Source organism: Lycium barbarum, chromosome 1, assembly GCF_019175385.1.
Source record: "Lycium barbarum isolate Lr01 chromosome 1, ASM1917538v2, whole genome shotgun sequence".
Classification (NCBI taxonomy): domain Eukaryota; kingdom Viridiplantae; phylum Streptophyta; class Magnoliopsida; order Solanales; family Solanaceae; genus Lycium; species Lycium barbarum.
Genome location: NC_083337.1, coordinates 154,876,843 through 154,894,047, shown reverse-complemented (window position 1 = coordinate 154,894,047; position 17,205 = coordinate 154,876,843). Strand labels below are relative to the sequence as shown.

Here is a 17,205-nt window from a genome sequence, read left to right as displayed (position 1 = left end):
TCATGGGCCGACCAGAGCTGGCCTTGTGATTCCCACATTCGGCTGTGGCTCTAATAACTACTATTGTCTCTTATTAATTGTTGTGGCGTATGTTGCTGCGTGTTCTTCACTGCCCAATCTGTGCCTACTCCTAGAATACCTTTCTTTCATTCTCACTTCCAACTTTCAACCTCTTTCTTGCTATATCCTCGCATCTCTGCTCAACTGTTGTTTCCATTTGACAAAAAAAAGTTAAAAATTCTGAGATGGCTTCAATAGTAGTAGCTAAGCTGCATCCTCCTTCGCTGGCCATCAGTGGAAGACAAACCCCTTTCGGAATTGTTCAGACATCTACTCTTTCTGTCCCCATAAGTAAGCCTCTTCAACTTCTGCAATTAGAATTTCGTTTTCTCTTTTGAACTGTGTGTATTTTGTATCGACTCATGTAAAACCAAGCTTTTCTAGACTGAACCACCTTTATTTAGTTACTACTACTTTGGTCAAACACGAGACATTTTTTTCTTTGAATTCTGAAAATCCAATTGCATTTGTTCTTGATTATGCTATTGGCTTGGCAGTTCTGGTTTTGTTATTGACAGTGCATAACTTGGATTTTGGACAATAAAGTTCACCTTTTTAGTCTTATTGAAGTATAATCTTGAGGTTGTGTTGTAATTTGGTAGGTGAAATTTCAGTAGTAAAACCAGGGTTGTACCTTTTGGTGAAGGGGTAAATGAGCCGGTTTACTAGGGTAAACTGTTGATCTTGATGTCACTCGACAGTCCCCATAGGCATCTATTATTTCATCATGCACTACTGCTAGATCCTCATATAGTTGTAGTTGGAGAAGGTGAGTTCTGCTGGTCATCTGGACGTCTACCTTTTATTTAGTATTCTTAAAATGGAGTGAAGAACATGGGATGATGCTACATTTCACTAGTTTTGTGATAACTGTGGTATCTGAAGTCTAAAGGGTTCAAGTTGAGTAGGGACCAAGACAGAGTACATGGAGTGCAAGTTCAGTGACGTGACACATGAGCGTGGCGTGGAAGTGAGGCTTGGTACCCAGGCCATCCAAAAGAAAGGAAGTTTCAAATATCTTAGGTCTATTATACAAGAAAATGGGGATATTGACGATGATGTCTCACATTGTATTGGTGCAGGGTGGATGAAATGGAGGCTTGCTTCAGGAGTGCTGTGTGATAAGAAGGTGCCACCAAAACTGGAAGGCAGATTCTACAAAGTGGTTGTGAGAACAACTTTGTTGTATGGGGCAGAGTGTTGGGCAGTCAAGAACTCTCACATCCAAAAGATGAAAGTTGCGGAAATGAGAATTTTGCGATGGATGTGTGAGCACACCAGACGAGATAGGATTAGGAATGAAGATATCCGGCATAAGGTGGGAGTGGCATCAGTGGAGGACAAGATGCGGAAAGCAAGGCTGAGATGGTTTGGGCATGTGAGGAGGAGAGACACAGATGTCCCAGTACGGAGGTGTGAGAGGTTAGCTATGGATGGTTTCAGAAGAGGTAGGGGTAGGCCGAAGAAGTATTGGGGAAAGGTGCTTAGACAGGACATGGCGCAGTTTCAGCTTGCCGAGGACATGACCTTAGATAGGAGGGTATGGAGGATTCAGATTAGGGTGGAAGGCTAGTAGGTAGTCGCAGTTTTGATCTAAAGTCTATTGTCCTTTGATTCTTGCTATTATATGTTATTTCTTGTACTTCGATTATCTTATTTATCTGTGGTAGCTACTGCTTCCTTTTTTCAGACTGCTCTATCATGACTTATTCGTTTTTTTTTAGTTTCGTTTTCATTTTGCTTTGAACGCTTGTGCTTATCTGATCTTTTCTCGTCGTGTTTTCTCTTGAGCCGAGGGTCTTTCGGAAACAGCCTACCTATCTTCCAAGATAGAAGTAAGGTCTGCGTACACTTTACCCTCCCCAGACCCCACATTGTGGGATTTCACTAGGTATGTTGTTGTTGTTGTGTCTGAAGTCTGAATCAGTTTGTGTGCATCTAGAATAAATCCACGGGACCTGCTACCTCCCACCAACATAGTTACCGTGTAACTCTGTACACCAAGGCTTGGACAGATAGGAAGAAATCTCCTATAATGTTTTTGCTACATTTCACTAGAGTTCAAAGACTCTTGAGCCGAGGGTCTTTCGGAAACAACCTCCCTATATTCCGAGGTAGGGGTAAGGTCTGCGTACACTTTACCCTCCCCCGACCCCACATTGTGGGATTTCACTGGGTATGTTGTTGTGTTGTCACTAGAGTTCAAAGACTAGTATGAATGTTTATTGTTTATAAAGGCATATATCATCCATAGAGAAGACTTGACAAGGAGAGCTAGAGATTACTCAATTAACTAACATCATTTACATGCAAAAGAAATATTGCAATTCCATATTTACTATAGATAGAGTTAAATGAGCCTTTTAATGAGGCTATTCTGAATTCGTGATTTAACTTTTGGCTGCTATGGAGGTGAACGAGCCTGTAAATAGAACATTCATGAAGCTTCATTTGATTTGCAAAATCCAGTTCTCAATTAACAGTTATAGAACAAGTGATACAGATAAACCAGGTAAAATTAACTTTGAAAGCTTTTCAAAAAAATTGACTTTGAAAGCTTATTGAAGATGCCGAGTCATGTTCAGATTCTGGATTCTGATAAATTGTCTTGACAGTTTTAAAGTTTCTCCTGTTCAATTTCTGTCTTGTCTCCTCCTGGTTGGTTTTCATGGTTTCATATTTAATAAGTAGTGCTGATGTTTTACAGATTCCTTCTGACTATAACTGTTTTTGTAGCAAGACAAGGTCATCCGGCCATCACAGCAAAGGCTACGAGTGAAAGTTCTGAATCCCCGAGTGTTGTTACATCAATAAAGAATATTGTGAGTGCCCCTTCTCTCCCTTTGTTGTCTCATAGCTTGATTCCTAGAGTTCATTATAGTGATATTGATTACGAGAATCAGAATCATCCAATGCTCATTTCTCTTGGGAAAGGACTACAAATTGGAGCTGTCAATTGATCTCCAGTCTTTTTGTTTATTGTTTGCACTTCTCCATCGTTGCAAAACTTTTGTTGATCACACAAGGGCAAAGATTCCATGCTACACTCCCCCTCAAGAAAAAGAAAAAAAAAAAGAAAAAAAGAAAAAAGCCTGCGCATTGTAAAAAAACATAGGTCTTATTACCTTATTTGTTATGCTTAGATTGGTTGAATTGTGTCTTGTTTGATTGTTGAAACAGTGGGACAAGCCTGAAGACCGGATTGCTGTAATTGGGTTGGGAATTGCTGCTATTGTTGGTTTGTGGGCTTCTTTGAATCTTATTACGGTAATTTTGTTGCTTTATGTACAGATGGTGAAGATTTTTGTTATTGAGAATTGTGAATGTACTGATGCTTTTTAAGTTTTGAATAGGCAATCGACCACCTGCCTCTCGTTCCAAGTGTGTTTGAATTCGTTGGGATATTGTTTTCGTCTGTAAGTCCTTATTGAAGCACACTTATTTTCTCCTGTATTTATTGAGGAACAATAGAAAGATTTCTGTTCTTTTTTGTTTCAGTTGTCAAATAGTAAGTTTAATGTTCTCTGATTCTGATTTCCTCAGCAATCATTAACTTAATGCATTTCCTGTTCTTCCTCTTTTGCAGTGGTTCGTCTACAGATACCTCTTATTCAAGCCTGACAGGTAAAAAACTCTATCAAAGATTGCCTTGCTCTTATCTAGTGTCTCCAATCTTACTCCCTCCGTCCCGTCTGTTAGCTGCTATGGCTGTTTTGCACATGTAACAAAGTGAAAGATACCACTAAACCTTGTGTTATTCGTATGTCCAGTAGTCATTTGTTTTCAAGCTTCTACAAATTCTTCATGCAAATGCTAGTATTGTTTTTATACTGGTGTTCCAACCATACACATCAAGTTGTTTGCTTCACTTTGGTCATAGTTGATACTTTTGCGTTCCACCTCACGTGTTCTTTATTTTTCCAATGACAGGAAAGAATTGTTTCAAGCGATCAATAAATCAATATCAGATATCTTGGGCCAGTGATCTGAAGATAATAGGATGATACAATTCTGGCTGTACTTCTGTATCCAAGCATGAAGCATTGCCGAATAATTTTACTGGTGAAATGATATTGCACAAATGAGCAACTTGTACTCTGAAAAAGCAATAGGCGAAGTCGGAATCAGTCTCACTGATCAAATTATGTAATTGCATCTCAAAAGGAAGCTTTTTTTCATTGACTGCGATGTCTTACATCTATAATTTGTTCAATACCTTTTGCCAACATAAAGTAGAGTACTTTCACCATTCCCCTCTCAACATCCTTTGGTTTTCTACTGCTCTGCCATAATCATTCTGGTCCAACAATGGTGGATTCAGCAGAATTCAGTATGTCTGAGGTAGAACTCTAAATATTGCTCCTACTTTTTTTTTTTTTTTTTTTAATTCTATTTGTGCTAACTTTAAACAGAAGACTTCAATGAAAGTATTTTTCAAACTTTTCTATAAAGCCTAATTTATCAAAAAGTGAAATCAAGCAAATCAAAATACTTACAAGTTCTAATAACCCTCAAAACAACTTGCAGAAGTAATTGTCAGCCCTCTTAACTAATATACCAACTCTCCATAAATCTCCTTTGAAATTAAAAGTACTTCAAAAATATAGATTGGTGTTGGATAGCCTATTATAGGGTTGGTGGCTTTCGGAGGCAATGAGGAGTATAGCTCAGAGTAATATTCTTTTTCCCGCACGTGGATTTATTATAAACAAGGATGTTAAAATAAATAATGGGTTGGCAAATGGAAGTTGTGCCACTGAAAAGGGTAAAATTGTCACGCAACACAAATATCTATGAAGCACCTATAAAGATCATTTGGGTTGGCGAGTGTGCTATCATAAATCGTAATCCAATTTATCATATTGATTGAAAAAATAATAAATGATGCACTCTCTTGAGCTTTTCTAGTTGGTATGTCATCTTATGCTTTATTCACTTGCGGCTGGACCCTTCAGGACACACCTTTAGTTGACAACATTTTTCACTTAGATACCTTAACTAAATCTTGTTTCATTTAGATACTGTAATAGGACTTGATTGTGTCATTTGGACACTTCTCGCTGACTTGGCATGATGAGTGCAATCCACTCGCTATTCCCAAAAAAAATTAAAATCTCTTCTTCTTCATTCTTCTTTGCCATTGTTTCATCCACCATACACCACCAACCCGCCGCCGCTGCCACCATCGTCATTGATGCTATTACAATTGTAATAATTTATTTATTTTTCATCTTTTTTAGATCTGGAAATCACTGCCACCATCATTTCCACCTCTTTTTCTTTAAATCCAACAATTGTCACTATTGTTACTTTTTTCGCCGAAAAAAATAGAAACCATCGTCACTTTTGTTTGAATTATGCTCTCAATTTCAAAAAACAAATCAACTTATCTGCAAGCGAATTCCCCAAACAAACGTCACTTCTCATCATCTCAGGTTCAATAAATGAACAGAAAACACAAAAGGTGTACCAAGGGGATCAAATTCGTCGAGTTTTTGAAGAAATCGATTATTATTTCTTTTTTGCATTTCTTAGACTACAGGGGAAAAAACCGGTGTGGAATGATTGTTTAGATGTAGTTGGTGGTGTTTGTGCTCGGAGGTGGTTGGAAATGGTGGGTTACGGTCAACCAATGTCTTTCTCACTCCAATGACCCAAACTTCTTCTCTTTTTCTTCAGATTCGAGAGCTAGCATACTTGATTTTCTTAATGCCCTAATCAAATGTATGAATCTAGTGAAATCAAAAGAAAGAAGATAGTGGGGTTTTAGGGGGATAGCGTCAGGTAGGGCTGTTCACAGTTTTGGTTAAAACCAAAACCAAACCGAAAATTTAACCAAACCGAATAAAATAACCGACATTTGGTTTGGTTTGGTTTGGTTTGGTTTTAAATTTGAAAAACCAAAAATATTTGGTTTGGTTATGGTTATAGTAAAAAATAACCGGATAAATAACCGAACCAAACCGATAATTATATATACATAAAATTTATAATTATTTATATGTATAATATTAGCTTTTCATAAATAATTAAAGATATTTTATACCTTTTAATTATTAATTTAATTTTGGTCTACTTATTTTTAAGGCCCATGTCTTAAAAGAATATGTCCAACAATCCAAGCCCAACTCTAATAAGTCGTAAGCATAAGGGTTGTTTGTATTTTGAAACCTCTGTTTGACTTGTTCTTTTGAATCTAAACTGCGTTGCAAGTTTGGTCCACCTGATTTGCCAACAGCGTATCTTTCCCTCAATATGCAGCAAAGTTCACCCTTGTGGGCCGTGAGGAAAAAAGGGCTTCATAAGAAATTTGAAGAACGTAGAGAGAGAATATTTGAATTGTCACGGCTAGTCATAAACCGAAAAACCGAACCAAACCGAACCAAACCGACAATAACCAAACCGGTGGTTATTATTTTACTTGGTTTGGTTATGGTTTTAGACATTTAAAAACCGACTAAATTGGTTTGGTTATGGTTTTAACCAATAACCGACCCAAACCGAACCATGAACACCCCTCAGGAGTAGCGGGAGAGCTCTAGGAAGAAAGGGTAAATGAGTGGTGGGGTAGGTGGGGGTGGGGTTTAGCAAATAGGTATTTTTATTTATTTATTTTGCTGAAAAATAGTTTTTTCTTTTCTCTTTCCTTGTAATTTATTTTTAAATTATTATTTGCGTTCAAATGTCACATGTCATCTTTTAATTAGTCGTTGTGCCACATCACCTGTGAGTGTATTACACACACTTTGTAATTTTAGCTGATTGGGCGAAAAGTGTCTAATACTACAAATTTTGAGTAGTGTAAGTGTTCAATAGGTAAAAGGCTTAGCTAAGGTATCTAAGTGAAAAATGTTGTCAACCACAGGCATCTCCCGATGGGTTCAACCTTCACTTGCCTCTGATGATTGAGAATGATCAATGTAGTTTTAGCTTGAGATCCTTTCTTGTTATAGGTCTAATTCAATCCAATTATAGTTAATATCATCTCAGTGGCCTATTCTCTTAATCAAGTATATATGAATTTCATTTATTTACATGACATAGCTAACTGTAAGAGGTATTTATGGTTAATAACTACTATTTAATTTAATTACTTTTAGTAGGTACAGTGAATTTTCGATTTACTGTTTATAGCTATATTGTATTCACATGCTCAAAATTTTCTCCCAATCTCTCTTCTCCTTCACCTCTCTCTCTTTAATCCTTTATTCGCTGACGATTGACTATCACCACCGTTCCCTCCGGCACCGGTTCCTCGTCGGAGCCATGCGCATCTCGCGACGGTGATGAGACCGACAACGCAAATTAGGGCACAGAGCAACGCAAATGATGATTTGATCGACGATTGTGGTCCCACCGGAGAAACCAAAGAGCTTATGGTGATCGAATGGATTTTCAAGCTTTGAAAGTGCACTTGCTTCAAGATGGATGATTTTCCACCCGGGAGACATGATTCATCAAACTTGGACTCATCATTCATAAATCTCTTATTGCTTGCCCGATAGACTGCTGAACAACATGAGATCTTTGAGTAACAAACATGAGATCTCAGATCTGAGTGTATTTGTCATTTTTTTAGTGTATTTTTTTTTTATATTTGACCGAAGATTGGATCGGGATCCATAGCTTCTTCTCCTTCTTGTATATCAGATATGAGTGTATTTGAGTGTATTCGTTATTTTTTAGTGTATTTTTTTTGTATTTGACCGAAGATTTGTCAGGAATCCATGGCTTCTTCTCCTTCTTGTATCACAGATCTGAGTATATTTGAGTGTATTTCATCATTTTTTGAGTGTAAAAATAAGTTTAATGTATTTAACTAATCGTATTTTTTGGGCAAGCTAGATGTATTTGACTGTATGTGTTGCTCAAATGATCTATATCCATATGTTTGTATATAATTTTTCCGAGTAAATGCAGTGTATATGAAAATTTGTATATGATTTTTTCTTGTTCGTATACAAATTTACCCCTGTCATTGTTTGATACACCCGAATACACTCTATAGCAGTGAAATACTAGCTTGCGACAGCTCAAACACATTAAAATATAGTCGAATACATTTAACCTTTGCGACATCCGGCGGCAATCTTGCTGATCGTAGCTCGAATACATTCAAATACAGCAAAAACAAAAGGATACATCAATATATAAATACACTAAAATACACAGCTCGGTAGTCTATTTAAATGCACTGGAATACACTCACTTTGAATACACATGTGTTAAAAAAAAAATTAAGGTTGCATGTATTCAAATACACGTGATATTAGATAAGGTTGGATACAACTGAATAATGTATTCAAATACACGCGAATTGACCTTAAGTTGCTATGAATTGTAAATTTAAAAAAAAGGTAGCTATGGATGGTTAGAAGTTCCTAAACTATAGCTATTCGTGTAAGTTGCCTTATTATTTTAAGTAATAACAATTGTATTTGATCATGTCCAGTTAGATCTCTCTATAATAGCACTCACATATAAAAACACCTCTGTATAACAGCCAAGTTTTTTCGGAACCGATTTTTTTTATTATATTTTACTTCTCTATAATAGCATTTCACCTATAACAACAACAACTAACTTTATAACAATACGTTCTTTATAAAATTACCCCCCATATAACAGTTATCTTATTTTTTTTGGTAATATAACAATCAATCATCGTTATAAAAATAAAATATCTATGATTACCAATAATAAGTATTGAGATTTTGACCAAATATTTAATCATTTAATATACTATTTATGACAAAAACATATTTTATATATATATATGTATCATTAAATGATTTTCTTCGTTATACAAAGCGTGATTAAACTTAGAATTTGGCAATTAAAAATGAAATTTAGATTTTATGTATCCTTTTCACCTATAACAGTGAATTATTATTTAAATGACAGTACTTTTATAGGTGTATAACAACCATTCTCTATAAGAGCTGAAAAATTTCGAACCCAACAATGTTGTTATAGAGAGGTTTGACTGTATATACACAACACCATTTAGTTGGAAATAATGTCTACGCTAAAATAGATCTTGCGTTTACCATAAATCTTTTTATTTGGTTAGTGTATGCTAGTGTCGAGATCAATGCAAGATTTAGCAGGAGTGTGGACATAAGTTTGATAGAAATATGAAAAAAGGAATTTTTGAAGATGAAAAATGAATTTGAGAGTATTGTGTTTGGACATACATCCAATTGAAAAAAAAAAGTTGAAGCTTTTATGAGTGAAAAAATCATTTCTAAAATTTAATAAAAAAAATCAATCTTATATGCTCCCTCTGTCTCAATTTATATGAGTGTTGACCTATTTGGTGAGTCAAATAATTATTTATTTATTTGACTACGATTTCAAATATAAATTCTTCGAGTATTTTATAATAAAATTTGCATAAAAACTACATATAAAGTATTACAAGTCCGCATAATTAATAATTCACTATTTATGACAAGAATTTGAGAAATCGTAGTCAAATAAAGAACTATTTGTCTTCCCGAATAGGTATAAATTGGGATGAAGGAAGTATAATTCAATAATATTTAGGCCCCATTTGGCCATGGAAATTTTTTACTTTTTTTCGGAAAATTATTTCACTTTATTTGGACATCAGCGTTTGGCCATGAAAATTCCAAATAGAACTTCAAATTGTATTTGGAATTTAGAAAACAGCTAAAACCATGTTTTCACTTTTTTTCACTTTCAATACATTCAAACAACTAAATATTTTTTTGTAAAAACTATAACCAAACACAATTCCATCTTCAACTCCAACTTCAAAATTCAAAATAAAGTGAAAAAGGCAAAAGTCATACATAGCCCCCTGTTATACCCCAATTTTAACCGGGTTAATTTAGGAGTACAACATATTGGTGATTCCTATTTATTTTTGTTTTAAGGAGTCGCCATCTAATTAATTTAACGGTGAATTAGGACACATATAGATTAACTAAGGCAAAGTTAAAACTAAACCTCAATTAATAGTCTACTTAACCCGTGTGATTCTAGGTAAGGGCTCTATATTATCCTAAAGGGAAGGGGTTAGGCATTCTTTAGAATTCGTTAACTTACGGTTATCCGACCAAACTTGGGTTAATTAATTAAGAGGAGAATTTGTATAAAAGAGGACTTTGAATGCTATTTTAAGTAAGCTTAAAATGTTGCTAAAATATAGTAAATGCAGTTGAAGATAAGATTTGTAGGAAATTTAATGATTTGCCTATAGATAATAGCTTTTGAGAAAAGGTTTAGCAATTTTAAACTTTGGGATAACTTATGTTGTATGAATGTGACAATGTAGAAGAATCTAGACTTATAAATAGGATTCAACAAGAAGTGAGTTTCCTTTATCCTTTTATTACTTCTTATTAATTATGCTTAATTAAAAGTATGCATGATTGATTCAAACTTGAGGAGTTATCTATAAAATATACTTTATATTTGCCTATTAGTGACTTCTTGGAATTTCTAGGATAGAAGGATAAAACACAATTCTTTTAATTCAAAATATGCAATCATGCTATTTTTTTTTTTTAGAATCAATTATTCGGAAAGTGAGTTGATCGCTAATTATCTTAGATTATCTACCCATTACTAAACCCACTAATGTCTCTAAGATTCATCTAACTTAGCAAAATAAAACATTAGACATACAAGTTAAGTGTAAAAGATAGAATAGGGGAGAGAGTTAAATGGGATCAGCCCATTTTTTAAAGACAACTGCAATTTGTTTGCCATTGGGCTTGGCCCAGAATTCTTTTTTTGTATGCTTGCGGGCCGCTGCTGCTATATACATGTTATTGGGCTTTGGCCCAAAACTCGTTTCTTTCTTTTGAATATAAGCTGCGGACAGGACTGGAGAGAGGAATAATATTTTCGTTGGGCCTTGGCCCAACACTGAATGCGGATGACGAGTCTCTCGAACTCGTATGTGAGGTTCATGCATAAAAAGATACGAGAGAAAAAAGATTAGTATGCAATCAACAATGCTAAACCTACATAATGTAAACTTGAACAAACAAATCAACAACTTGTATACATACTATACATATTTGAGTATTACTTTAACACCATATTACTTTTTGCAATGAGGAAATATTTGATGGTACAGGTAAGACCAGAATTCATACAACACGAAATATGGCATTAGCAGGGAAGTATGAATACCTATTTATGAGCAGACATGACAACATATATTCAAAGGCTAATCCCGGATCATTTTATCACCACAACCAACCTCAACAAACATTACCATTATCTCTTAAAGAGGAGAAATATCGCATATCACAGACTTGTAGATACTCATACTAGCATATTATCCCTTATTGAGTCAAGACATATTCTATACCAAATCCGAATCAGTTGATAGCAAACAGGCAGTGTTCATTAAAAGATCACATCAGGGGGCACTCCCAAGTCCAAAGTAATAGACTGCGTAGCTAGACTGATCCATTGAGGACTTAAGCATATAAACATGGTCAATCTATTCTTATTTATACCACACATGCAACCAGCCCTCATCCTAATCAGACAAACATACAACTAAGGCCTGCCATGAGCTTAACACTGGGTAGAGAAGGCAATACTGACTAAGACAAAATCAAAATCCAAACAAAATACCTTATGAATCAGGCCAGTTTCCTAACATGCAAGATTTTATTTTAGACACGTTTAGGTCAACAAATGATACTTGAATACCTTAAAGACAACACTTGAACACTTTAAAGCGACACGGAACCTATACTCAACACAATTCTCAGCAAAACAATAGCTAAGTGAAATAAGATTCCTTTGAAGGTTACTTAGTTTTAAAGCAGTCTTGGATAAAGAAAAAAGACAGAAAAAACATTCAAAACAGCTTAGTGCACAAGGCTTTAGTAACTACCAAACCAGCACAGGGAGGGAATGTATCAACTCAACATAATTCTTAAAAAAACTACCAATTTGCCAAGATTGACCATATAGAATAAAAACATCAGGTTCAAAGTTTAGGGCAATGAAAAGGAAAACACACTCAAGGAACATACATTCCAGAGAACACTGATCAAAACAGATGACTCCTTAGAGTGCAAGATAGGCTATTTAGGTTGTCTAGATGCTAAACAGCAGCTTACACAATCCCAGCAGGTTCAAACCAATGTTCAAATTAAACACACAGAGGCAGGCAGATATGCAATGTCACAGATAACGAGCAGGGCATTTTGAACAGGGGACATAGGTTTAATAAGAAACGACAGCAAGAGTATACACTAACAAATGAAAGACCAAAATCTGAACTACTTCCTCGTTAAACAACCAAGTTTGAAACTACCACCAGCAATTATTTAATGGGCATTTAGCTGCTTCTTAACAAGATGAACATATATTTATGACCACAACACAATTTGTAATGACATAGATTTGGAATACCATGGGCTTAAAAGAATGTGCTCGATCATAATTGAATCAATAGTAAAATCACAAACCACAATATTGCACCTACTAACAAAGTATTACTAAACTAATGCAGGTTCTGCCAACATAGCTTGAAACCAATCAACATCTAATCTTCATTATGGAATGACCAACCTTGTTATGACAACCAAAATTAATCAGCATGGAATGCTTACTCGATATAATACTGATCTAAAGGACACTTAAGGCAGTTGATCTAACATGCTATACCAATCAACCAATTCAACTTTAATATAGCTAACTGCTGCAGGTAGGTCGAGCATAGAGGGTCAGATTAAAGTAGTCTATGGGGGCCATGAAAACTGGGTCAAGCCGAGATGCCTAGGCAAATTCCATTATCAAACTGAAGCTAAAGTATTAGAAGAAGAGAAATTATTTATGCTGACAACATGAACAGGTTCACACATAATAAGCTTTCATATGCAAAAATGATTAAAGCAACTTGAATTAGATAGGAAGAACACAACTCACACATTTTGAACCGACTAAAATCAAACTACTATGCCCAACATATCCAATGGCATAAAAAGAACTAACTTGGCGACTAAACCATCATGCAGGGTTGATTACATCCAAACTAATGTCCACATACAAATAGGTTTATCTATTAAACTGAGCTAATCAACTCTAACCAAACCACATATAGAATAGCAACTGAAGGATGCGAAAACAAATAGAAAAGGGAAATTACCTTCTCCGGGTGCAGCGAAGTGGGTATGGGGCTTCAGATCTACACTCAAAACATTTCAGATTTGAGGTTGCGAAACTCGGATTCGCAACAACCACAGAACTGACGAAAAAATCGTTTGAGTATTTTTGATTCGATATTTTTTGTGATATTAGGACAGCTAAACAAAAAAAAAACTCTGCAGGGGGTTTCTTGAACCAAAAATCGATTATTAGGGAACTTTCTGAATCAAAGGTCCTGTTCTTTTGGGGTTTCACCAATCAAGATCCAAAAAATCCCCCTTTTTATGACTTCGAAAACGATTATTTATAGGGCGATTGTTAGGGTTTTCGTTTTTACTAGAAGAGAGAGATGAGCGTAGGGGGACAGAGTGAAGTGGAATGACAGTGAGCATGGGGAACAGGAAGGCGTGGGGATGAAAAGGGATGAAACCTTAGGGTTTCATCTCTTTTGTTAAAGAGAATGGGCCAATCGGGTCGGGTAATGATTTGGGATGGACCGGGTTTAAATGGGCACTGGGCTGGGCAAAATTAAAAGTTAATTATTTGGGCTGGTGGTTTGAAGATGTGGGCTTGGAATAAAACGTGGACTGATCTGAAAATTGGGTTGGGGTGAATTAAATTGGGCTGGTAAATTAAAATGATGCCAGGTAAATTAAAGTGTGGACTGGTTTTTGTGGATTGGTCCGAAAATAGTATGAGTTGATTGGGCTACTATATTTAAACAAAGGACCTATTTAAATAACTTGTGTTAAAATATTACTTAACATAAAATATGCAATTATGAGTGCTCGGATAAAAAATAAAAGAAAAAATGGCGTTGTAATAGCCGCGCAATAATATTTCGAAAATCCATAGTAAATAAGCACTATTATTTAATTATTCAAAGATAAAATGTGATACGTGTGCGTAAGCTGGTAAAATGTGCTGAAATGATAAAATGTGAGTTATAATAATATTAATAATAATAATAATAATAATAATAGTGATAATAATAATAATAATGATAATAATAGACTAGTGAAACGCTGGCATTGATAAAGGCTAATAATTATAGTAAAATATAATATATATTTTTTCTAATTTTCCAAAAAATGTTAGAAGCATAAATAGGTATTTCGGAGGAGAAGTGGGACAAAATTGGGTGTCAACACCCCCTAAACTTTGTCACATTTTTCTTTGGGGTATCTAAACCGAGGGTTGTACCTATTGGGTACCTAAACCAGTCCGAATTTGTACCACATAAATACTTTTTGCTGATGTGACAAAAAAAGTGAAATGCACTCTCTTTGGGCGCGTGAAGTACTCTTCAATACTAGTTTTTTTTTTGGTTGAAAGCTTACCTCTTTTAAAATATGACTTAAATTAAAAAAAAAAAAAAAAAACTAAAAACTGGACAGCAGCCCGTCAGTCACGTCCCTCACCCCTCTTCGTCTTCTCCACCACTGCTTCTCTTCTTCAATTTTTTTTTGTTCTTTTGTTTTTTGTTTCTTTTGATTCTTTCTATAAAAATAATTTGTGAATTAGATGTTTCTTTTGATCACCATTTTCTTTATTTTTTCTAAATCTGAAAAGCACCATCACCATCACCATCTTGTTCACCGGAAAAAATGGAGACTCACTGTTAGCACTCTCTTTTTATGAAGTGTGCATTCTCATCTTTCATTGATTAACTTATATTTAGCAAGAATTTTAAAGATTGAAGGACCATAATTTTAGTGATGGTCCAGCGGTGGCCGTCGCCGGATTCGACGGTGAAGAAGTAAAAAAGGATCCTAAGGAGAGGAGAAAGAAAGGGATAAGAAAGGAGGGGTGGGTTTTTGAAAGGCATTGGTGGACCTAAATGAAGGAAGAAAAGGGGAATAATTGTTGGTGGGGTGGGCGGATGACTGCTGGGGGGTGAGGGGACGGCGGTTGGGGGTGGTAGTCCGGCGGCCAGTGGTAGGCGAGCCGCGGTCGGAGATGAAAAAAGGGGGGGGGGGGGTGGGGGTGGGCGAAGGAGATGAAAATAGAGGGGGGGGGGGGGTGTTGTATAATTTGTTTTTTAATTATTATGATGAACCCTGCCACCACGTGTCATGTTTTCATTTGACAAAGTTGCCACGTCATAGAGAGTGTAATACACTCTCCTAATTTTGCTGAGTATTGTGAAAAAGGTATCCAATAGGATCAAATTCGGACTGATTACCTATTAGATACAACCCTCGATTTAGGTACTCTAGAGGAAAATGTGGCAAAGTTTAGGGTATCTATGACAAATATTTGGTTTTCGTGGCCAAACGCCTACTTTACTACTACTTAGAAGAGGGAGTTTGGTCGTCCCTCTTCGTCGTAGTTGATGGGCCCCATAAAAAAAATAAAAAATTTGGGCCCTATATTAAACAGGCCATAAAATAAAATAAAAATTGTGGATCCCATATATATTAAACAATAATTAATATTTAAAAAAAAAAGTGAGCCCCATATTAAACACCATGCGTATTCGTAACAAACACTAATATAATAAAGTTTTAAATACGGAGCATAAACTAAAAAATTGTGGATCCCATATATATTGATCCCATATATATTAAACAACAACTAATATTTTTAAAAAAAAGTGGGCCCCATATTAAACACCATGCGTATTCGTAACAAACACTAATATAATAAAGTTTTAAATACGGAGCATAAACTACAATGTTATATTAGTCGTATTTTGAACATAATATCCCATATTGACAAAATCAAGCAACATATATATATATAAAAAAAAGGGTGCAGACTTTGTATTCTTAGCAAACACTAATATAATAAAGTTTTAGATGCGGAGCACAAATTACAATGTTATATCAATCGTGTTTTGAACATAGTACATATAAATACAAACATAGTATCCCATATTGACAAAATCAAGCAACATATAAAAAAAAAAAAAGGTGCAGACTTTGTATTCTTAGCAAACACTAATATAATAAAGTTTTAGATACGGAGCACAAATTACAATGTTATATCAATCGTGTTTTGAACATAGTACATATAAAAAAAAATAAAAAATTTGGGCCCCATAAAAAAAAATTGTAAAAAAAATAATTGTGAGCCCCATATATATTAAACAACAACTAATATTAAAAAAAATGTAGGCCCCATATTAAACACCATCCAGTATTAAAAAAAATGTGGAACCCACCACATCCAAACTCACGGGAAAAAAAAAAGTGAACCCCATATTAACAAAATCAAGTAATATTAAAAAAAAAAGTGAATCCCATATTAAAACAAACAATGTTAAAAAAAATTGTGGGCCCCATATTAAATACCGTGGGTATTCGTAGCAAACACTAATATAATAAACTTTTAAATACGGAGCACAAACTACAATGTTATATTAATCGTGTTTTGAACATAGTATCCCATATTGACAAAATCAAGCAATATATATATATATAAAAAATGAATCCCATATTAAAAAAATAAACAATGTCAAAAAAAAAAAAGTGCAGACTTTGTATTCTTAACAAACACTAATATAATAAAGTTTTAGATACGGAGCACAAATTACAATGTTATATCAATCGTGTTTTGAACATAGTATATATAAAAAAAAATAAAAAAAAATTGGGCCCCATATTAAACAGGCCCATTAAAAAAAATAATTGTCGGCCCTATATATATTAAACAACAACTAATATTAAAAAAAATGTGGGCCCCATATTAAACACAATCCAGTATTAAAAAAAAAAGTGGAACCCACCACATCCAAACTCATGGAAAAAAAAAGTGAACCCCATATTAACAAATTCAAGCAATATTAAAAAAAAAAGAAATCGTGGGCCCCATATTAAACACCGTGCGTATTCGTAGCAAACACTAATATAATAAAGTTTTAAATACAGAACACAAATTACAATGTTATATTAATCGTGTTTTGAACATAGTATCCCATATTGACAAAATCAAGCAATATATATATATGTAAAAAAAAAATGAATCCCACATTGTGGGCCCCATATTAAACACCAT

General features: G+C 34.8%; 1 protein-coding gene across 1 annotated transcript; it reads left to right on the top strand.

The window, feature by feature from the left end:
* Nucleotides 1–4,309, top strand: LOC132645957 (protein CURVATURE THYLAKOID 1C, chloroplastic). Its single transcript, XM_060363251.1, has 6 exons — nt 1–351; nt 2,797–2,882; nt 3,241–3,327; nt 3,414–3,476; nt 3,647–3,684; nt 3,991–4,309. Exons 1-6 carry the CDS (start codon nt 246–248, stop codon nt 4,043–4,045), a joined length of 435 nt encoding a protein of 144 aa, XP_060219234.1. The 5' UTR covers nt 1–245; the 3' UTR covers nt 4,046–4,309.
* The last annotated feature ends 12,896 nt before the right edge of the window (nt 4,310–17,205 follow it).

Bases quoted from the DNA above. Each gene is read 5' to 3' on its own strand.
- LOC132645957 (XM_060363251.1), top strand. From the start codon at position 246: ATGGCTTCAATAGTAGTAGCTAAGCTGCATCCTCCTTCGCTGGCCATC. The intron at 352-2,796 runs GTAAGCCTCTTC...CTGTTTTTGTAG, and splicing joins TACTCTTTCTGTCCCCATAA to CAAGACAAGGTCATCCGGCC. The intron at 3,328-3,413 runs GTAATTTTGTTG...AGTTTTGAATAG, and splicing joins CTTCTTTGAATCTTATTACG to GCAATCGACCACCTGCCTCT.